The following is an 8,201-nucleotide window of genomic DNA, read 5'->3' on the forward strand; positions in this document are numbered from 1 at the left end:
CACTAATTGACACATAAGTTTTTTTAATGGAAGAATTCTATTTTAGGCCCTCTTCTCCTAACCTCACATCCCTTTCTTTCCCAAAGTTCAAGCCTTTCTCTCAATCTCAGTTTCTCTTTAAATCATCATTCAAGTCTTGTTATTCTTTTGCTTTTAGCTAAGTCAAGTAAGAGCAACTTCAAAGTCTATCCCAAAACACACGCTCATATAAACATCACAGTTCACAAGTCACTTTGCCTGTAGTGGACACAGAAGCATTTTGCTGTTGACTGTAGTCACTTTATAAGTTTCAACTAGACCGTTTGTAAAATTGTTCTTTATTTAACTTAATCTTAATTAAAACAACAACAGAAACAAAACAAAAATTATCAAATTATCTGCAGGATCTATTTTCTATATGTTTATTTGCAACTTTACTAAATGAAAACTCCATTCAAAAATAATTTATATTGACCATGACTATTTACTATTCAGAGTATCCTCTCTGGCACTACAACTACCAATTTGACTTTTGTATCTTATTGCTAGGAAAGAATCTATATCCACCCTATTTAAACCATTAATATACAAATACACTTACGCACAAACATTCAAAAGAGTATTCAAAACATAATTCAACATAAAAAAAAATGTATCTAATATGTAGTGTGTTTTGGATCAACATTGACAACTCATTATACTTTAATGATTTAAAGTCTCAAATTATATAAAAAAAAGGCGGAAACTAATATATTTAACACATCTACCTGGATGGACGAATGTCCAAGCATGGAGATGGATTGCTCTTTACTTGTGAAAGGTTTCCTTCAAATATGGTAAAAATTGTTAATAGAATAAACAACAAACATTATTTTGATGTGAGTGAAATGACTGATTTTTTTTTAAGTAAAGTCCCTAATAAAGAAGAAGAAAAACTTCTAAAAATGACTAATTAGATTTTCTAGTAAATAAATATTAATAACGGACAAAGTATAACGATAAATAGCCGACACATACAGAAAATATAAATAAGATGTCATTTAATACTCAATGGACATTTCATAAATTCGGCTGAGACAGTTAAATTGTAATCTTTGTATTTATCCATTTCCCCTTATCTCTAAACTTTAGAGAGAATAATGAATATTTTTGGAAAATGGCGAAGAAGAATATATTTTAAACATTTTCCCCCCCTTTTGGAAGAGAAGTGCGAATGAGATAGAGGCAGCTATAAATAAATGAAACAGTAAGTGTCGTTTTTAGGAGTTACAGTTACTAGCCTCCTTTTGAAGATTCTCATCCTTTCTCTCTCCTCGTGTTCACCCATACCTTACATAATAATACCCGGTTTACTTTCCCAGAACCTCCTCTCTCTTAATATGAATATAAAAATTTAAAAATATATATACTATTATTTATCTGAATGTATGAATGGTGGTTAATCTTAATCTGAGTGTGTGAGATCTACTTAGTAGTGGTAGTGGCAGATGAAGAAGAGAGAAGAAGCAGTGAAGGTAAACATTTCTTCAGAACCCTAACTGTACGGTCATCATCATCGTCCTTGAATTTCGTGCTAAATGTTCCTTCCTAAGGCTTCATCAGATCCACGCCAACGTTTTCATTACTTCTTGAACTTTTCCATTCAGTGAGGGTTCAGGCTTTTTTACCTCTCTTTCTTATTCTCCTTGGGATTCCGGAGCTGAGTTCTGTTTCGCTACTTGTCTTATGGTTTTTGGTTGCTTGCGTGCTATTTGTTACCGCTTTCTACTGTTAATTAATTAATTGTAACGAAGATAGTGTGAATATAAAGTTTCTGTTTTTACTTTGGTGCTAATGTTGTTACATTGGTCAATTTGATGATGCAGGATTTGAGAAGTTCGAGTGGGAAGTGATGATGATGGATGTGTTTGGGAACCCTTTTTGAAATTGAGAATCGCCAGAGCTGTTTATGAAGTTTGGCCTCAAATTGGATTGATTTTCAGTCATGTTGAGGAGATGAATGGAATTTTTAATAGTGGTGTGTTGTGAAAAGATTTTGTGATGGTATACCTTGACTTGATCGAAAACCTCGGTCTTGTTAGTATCGGATGTGCTATATGTTCAACTTTTTGCAAGTTGCAAGTGATTTTAGCAGCTTAGTTTATATTTGAAGCTGCTAACATATCTATGATTGTAATAAATAAATAAATACAATCTTTTGATAGAAATATAGTTAAGTTGCAGTTATGGAATTGTCTATGGGTCATTAGGTTTTAGCTACTTCAAAGTGGTTGTCCTGTCCTGAGTATCATATTTTTCCAGTAGCCTTATTGTTGCTAGTATGGTATCGAAGAGTAAAATGGAAGCAGGGACATTGAGTCCTAACCACCCTCCTTGCTTTCTTCGTCAGTCACTTCCTGCTGTTGCACCTATGCTTCTGATTTCAACAGGATATGTTGACCCTGGAAAGTGGGTAGCCACTGTTGAAGGTGGTGCACGGTTTGGGTTTGATCTGATGGCTGTCATGCTTATTTTCAATTTTGCTGCTATCTTCTGTCAGTACATATCTGCAAGGATTGGTGCGATTACTGGAAAAAGTCTAGCTCAGGTATTTTTCTTGCACCTCAGGGATTTATAAATTATACTGTTGTTGAGTTTGTAAGATTGCAATATTTGAAAAGCTTCTGCACTCTGAGCTGCTTTTTATCCCCCCTCAGGAAAAAAAAACTGTTCAATTTGAGTTTCAAAAAATTTACCAGTTTTGTTGTCTTTTTAATGTAGCACCCTGCCATTCACTCCCTATTAAATAACTTGTTGCATATTAGGAAGACTATTGAGAAGAAGTCACTTATCAAGAGGAAATAAACCAAGAAGAAAATTATTAAACAATCTTTTGCCTTCTTTTGCTAAAAATTCATCCACCAAAAAATCAAAATTCACTCAAAATAAGAAATATCATAATTTGCATGTTTTTTTTTTATAGACTAACATTACTTTCTTTTTCCAAAGATTTGCAGTGATGAGTATGATACATGGACATGCATGCTCCTTGGAGTTCAAACAGAACTTTCAGTGATAATGCTAGACCTTAACATGGTAGTACTCTTGATTAACCTTCAAAGATTTGGCTGACTCTTCAGCAATGAATTTGATTTTCACATGTTCATTTATTACATTCATTATCAAACTTGTTTTGACTTGAAGCTATGATTTTATCTGTTTTGCAAGATCTTGGGCATGGCACAAGGATTAAATCTTATTTTTGGGTGGGACTTGTTCACTTGTGTCTTTTTAACTGCTACTGGTGCTGTTTTTCATATACTTCTCTCAGTTCTCCTTGTAAGTATCATCATTTGCTTATTCATAAATCTCTGTTGAACAACACTTTACTTATCAAATTGTTTTGTCTAGGACATTGAGAAGGCAAAAATCCTAGGACCGTTTGTTGCTGGTTTTGTATTGCTTGCTTTTATACTTGGACTGCTTATCAATCAACCGGAAATTCCATTTTCCATGAATGGAATACCAACAAGGTTGAGTGGGGAGAGTGCATTTGTGCTAATGAGTCTTCTAGGAGCAAATCTTGTACCTCACAACTTTTACCTTCATTCCTCTATTGTACAGGTATTATTTCCTCTTGTTTTTAATTTTCCTCTATGCATATACAATGGATTTGGAGTAGTACCTGTTAGTGTTACCTATTTCTAGATAGGTAGGCCAAGCCCAATTCTAACAGAAGTTTTGGTAACTGATAGTTTCTCTTTGTTAATATGGTTGTTGGGGGCAATTGCTTCATCCAATCTATGTAACTTGAATGAGAGCCTGTATATTTCTGTGTGTTTTCTATAAATATTTCTATGAAACACTTTGATCCATGCTTATCAATTGTCTTAGTATAAGGATGTTCATCGGTAGTTATATTCTTGCATTGTAATGAACCTATTACTTTGTAATGGCACACTTTAAATGGAAAAAAAAAACGTGTATTACAAATTCTCAAAGTGATATTCTTTTACTGATATTGTTAATTCATGTATACAAAATTTACGTGTAGTTCCTCAGTTGTTTTCTTATAAGTTTAAGCTATACAATTGCCTCCTGATAAAAGTAGTGCTTTCTTAATGTTGTATTTATGATTTTAGGTTTGTCTCTGACCAATCATCACTTCCCCATACAAACCTTTCATCATTTGTGCACCTAGGTGAAAAAGATTGTACATCATGTTCTATGTCAAATTGGGTGCAGCTTTGACTTTATGCCAATTTGAAATTTCTTTTTCCTTTTTTTTTTCCAGTGGCATCAGGGATTGACAAGCATTTCTAAGAATGCTTTGTGTCATAACCACTTTTTGGCCATATTATGTGTTTCCAGTGGTCTTTATTTGGTAAATAATATGCTGATGACCGCCTCAGCAAATGAGTTCTACAGTACAGATCCTGTTCTGCTTACTTTTCAGGATGCATTGTCACCCATGGAACAGGTCTCCTTTTCCTTTATAATTGATTTACATCAGAATACTTACAACATCCTATTTGTCATTCATGATCCGAAGTCTGAAAATATATAATAATCCTAGGAATCTTATGCAGGTCTTACGTAGCCCAATAGCTCTGCTTGGGTTTTTGCTCATTTTGTTTCTTGCAAATCAAACCACAGCATTAACTTGGAGTTTAGGCGGAGAAGTAGTAGTGCGTAATTTCTTAAAATTGGATATTCCAGGTTGGCTTCATTATGCTACAATTAGAGTGATTGCTGTTTTGCCTGCCCTTTATTGTGTCTGGAGTTCAGGAGCTGAGGGGATGTATCAGCTACTATTATCCACACAAGTTTTGGTAGCTCTGCAACTTCCATCTTTTGTGATCCCTCTTTTTCGAGTTGCCACATCTAGATCAATAATGGGTGTACACAAGATATCCCAGTTTCTGGAACTTTTGGCATCGATCATATTCATTGGTATGCTTGGCTTGAATATTGTCTTCGTGGTAGAAATGATATTCGGCAATAGTGACTGGGCAAGTGATTTGAGATGGAATGTTGGGAGTGGTGTGTCTGTCTCATATTTAGTTCTTCTTACCGCTGCTATTACATCGTTATGTTTGATGCTTTGGTTAGCCGCCACACCTTTAAGATCTGCCAGTGTCCAATTAGATGCTCAGACATGGAACTGGGATATGCCAGAGACTCTGCCAACTCCTCCAGTTGTTGGGGAGGAATTGTATTTAACTGAAAAAAAGTGTCATGAAGATGTATCTAAGCATGTGGAGGAACACACACCAGCTGTAGCAAAAAGCTTGGACTACTCAGATGTATCACTTCCAAGTTTTCATCCTGATCTACCTGAATCTTTAATGGAACCTGAACCCCATGTGAATGCTGTAAGGGATAATTATTCTCTTATATCGACTTCCACATCAGAGTTAGAGGCAGTATATGCTGTAGTTAATGAGACTTCTGATTCTTGTTTGGAAGACACCAAAACCATAACAATGGAAACAAACGCTGAAAGGGATGACGATGATTCATGGGAAACTGAAGAACCTTCTGGAGTGGTATCAGCCAGTGTTCCATCTTCAACATCAGATGGCCCTGCATCATTCAGGAGTCTTAATGGCAAAAGTGATGAAGGAGGGAATAGCTGTGGAAGTCTTTCAAGAATAGAAGGCTTAGGGCGTGCAGCAAGGCGTCAGCTAGCTACTGTTCTTAATGAATTCTGGGGACAACTATATGATTTGCATGGACAAGTAACCCAGGAGGCAAAGGCTGGGAAAATTGACCTTTTGCTGGGAGTGGGTGTAGATTCAAGGCCCACCAGTTCCTTGCAAAAAGTGGATGCATGTGGAAAGGATTATTCTGAATACTTAGTATCTGTCAGAGGTAGAGCTTCTGACGCATTAATGAACTCTGCTTCATATGATTCTTCCAAGCAGCCTATGATGCAAAGTAATTCAGAGTCTTATGGCCTTCAAAGGAGTTCTTCCTCAATGTGGGCAAATCCCATCCAATTATTGGATGCATATGTACAGAACTCTAGCCACAATCTCCTCGATTCTGGTGAGAGGCGCTATTCAAGTGTGCGTAATCTACATTCATCAGAAGCTTGGGATTATCAACCAGCTACCATACATGGTTATCAGACTGCATCCTATCTTAGCCGGCTTGGTAAAGACAGAAATTCTGCTAACTTAAATTGTCAGGTGGACTTGTCATCACTGAAATCCCCTTCCATAGTTAATACAAAGTACAGGGATTCACTTGCATTTGCTTTGGGGAAAAGGTTGCAAAGTGGCTCAGGTGTGGGCCAACCCCCAGGGTTCCCAAATGTAGCTGTCTCTAGAGATTCCCAATTACAATCTGAGAGGTTTTATTATGACTTATGCTCTTCTGGATCTGCAGATAATACAGTCAATTCAGTTAATACTAAAAAGTACCACAGTTTGCCAGACATTTCAGGATACTCCATCCCCCACAGGGCTGGTTATGTGTCTGATAAAAATGCTCCAAGGGATGGTTCTGTTGGATATGGATCTTTTGCTAGTAGGACGTGCTATGACCAATCATTATATTTAAATTCTGGATCAAGAACAGGAGGTCATTTGGCCTTCAATGAACTTCCTTTGTCTGAAGTTTACAACAAGGCACTCTCTTCACAGTTGAGTTCTGGTTTTGATACTGGATCCCTCCGGTCTAGATTGCCTTATGAGCAGTTTGGGGTAGCTGAGAAAATTCCTAATGTTGCAATGGAAGCTGTTGGAAATAGGCCTAATGCAATTGCTCAAGAAACTACTTCATTTGTGGATATAGAGGGGAAACTTCTTCAGTCTATTAGACTTTGCATTGTGAAGCTCTTGAAACTGGATGGGTCTGATTGGTTGTTTAGACAGAATGGTGGAGCCGATGAGGATCTGATAGATTCTGTTGCTGCAAGGGAGAAGTTGTTTTATGAAATTGAAACCAGGGAGATGAATCAGGTCATTCATATGGATGAAGCTCATTATTTTCCTTCTGATAGGAAATTTGGTTCTTCAATGAAGAGTAATGGGGCATATTCTTCAGGTTTTTCGGTGTCTTCGGTTCCAAATTGCGGGCAGGGATGTATATGGAAAACAGATTTAATAATAAGCTTTGGAGTATGGTGTATCCACAGTATTCTTAACCTCTCAATTGTAGAAAGCCGGCCGGAGCTTTGGGGGAAATACACCTATGTTCTCAATCGCCTCCAGGTAAATTATCTAAAATGTTTGCTATCTTATCAGAACATTTATATTCAGCTGCTTTCTTCATTTACAATTAAAAGTGGATGATAGTCATTTAAGTGCTGGCCCTTTCTTGTATCCAGAAAGGGAAGCATTTAGTTTATACACTTTTATTTTCAAGTGGTATTATACAATTTTTCACTGCCCCAAAATAGTGATATTCATCTGTTGTTGATAAATCACTTGGAGAAATTGCTCCAATGTGTTATGCATTCATCCCTCTTCAGTGTGTAGCCTAATCTTTGCATATGATATACTAAGGGTGTTTGTTGCATGCTCCTCTGACAATTCTACATTTCTACTGGCCCACTACATTGGCTTCATTTTTTGTCTTCTCTTGCCCCTATAGTTTTCTCCAGTACATTTGACATTTATATATTTTATTTTTCTTTATGAGCAGGGCATCATTGATCCAGCTTTCCTTAAGCCTCGGAGTCCCTTGGCTCCATGCTTCTGCCTTCAAGTTCAGCAAAAGTTAAGCCCCCATCTTTCAAATGGGATACTACCCCCAACGACTACAAAACCAGGCCAGGGCAAATGCACAACTGCATCAACGTTGCTTGAACTTATCAAGGAAGTGGAGCTTGCCATCTCTGGCAGGAAAGGACGTACCGGAACTGCCGCAGGCGATGTGGCTTTCCCTATGGGGAAGGAAAATTTGGCGTCTGTTCTCAAACGGTACAAGCGGAGGCTATCTAACAAGCCCGTTGGCACTAATGGAGGGACAGGTTCACGCAAGATCCCCACATTAGCACCATACAACCAATAATAGCATTTTGCGTTAACAAAATCAGCGTTAGTTGGGCTGTTTTGTAATTTATTTTCTTTAGCAGCTCATGCTGTCAAAGAATGTTGTCTTCTCCGTGTATCATATTCCATTCCCTGCTGACATTGTAGCAAATTTTATCCACGTATGTTACATACACGTAGGGCAAAATGTACTATATTCAAGTGCAGCAAAATCAACATGAAAAATGGTTAGATGGAAAA

General features: G+C 37.0%; 1 protein-coding gene across 3 annotated transcripts; it reads left to right on the plus strand.

Moving 5' to 3' along the window:
- Positions 1-1,242: 1,242 nt before the first annotated feature.
- On the plus strand, positions 1,243-8,201 carry LOC100813034 (ethylene-insensitive protein 2). 3 transcript variants are annotated; one of them, XM_006576960.4, is made up of 8 exons: positions 1,243-1,493; positions 1,845-2,566; positions 2,968-3,054; positions 3,187-3,297; positions 3,370-3,582; positions 4,253-4,438; positions 4,548-7,178; positions 7,612-8,201. In XM_006576960.4, exons 2-8 carry the CDS (start codon positions 2,300-2,302, stop codon positions 7,978-7,980), a joined length of 3,864 nt encoding a protein of 1,287 aa, XP_006577023.1. In that variant the 5' UTR covers positions 1,243-1,493; positions 1,845-2,299; the 3' UTR covers positions 7,981-8,201. The 3 variants fall into 3 exon arrangements, with proteins under 3 accessions (XP_006577023.1, XP_006577024.1, XP_025983679.1); XM_006576961.4 differs by having other exon boundaries at positions 1,484-1,624; XM_026127894.2 differs by lacking the exon at positions 1,243-1,493 and adding an exon at positions 1,660-1,682.

This window comes from Glycine max, chromosome 3 (genome assembly GCF_000004515.6).
Source record: "Glycine max cultivar Williams 82 chromosome 3, Glycine_max_v4.0, whole genome shotgun sequence".
Classification (NCBI taxonomy): domain Eukaryota; kingdom Viridiplantae; phylum Streptophyta; class Magnoliopsida; order Fabales; family Fabaceae; genus Glycine; species Glycine max.

What these genes read in the sequence shown, in the direction of transcription:
- LOC100813034 (XM_006576960.4), top strand. Translation starts at nt 2,300, where the DNA reads ATGGTATCGAAGAGTAAAATGGAAGCAGGGACATTGAGTCCTAACCAC. An exon ending in TAATGCTAGACCTTAACATG is followed by an intron (nt 3,055 to 3,186) that starts GTAGTACTCTTG and finishes CTGTTTTGCAAG; the next exon opens with ATCTTGGGCATGGCACAAGG. An exon ending in TACTTCTCTCAGTTCTCCTT is followed by an intron (nt 3,298 to 3,369) that starts GTAAGTATCATC and finishes TGTTTTGTCTAG; the next exon opens with GACATTGAGAAGGCAAAAAT.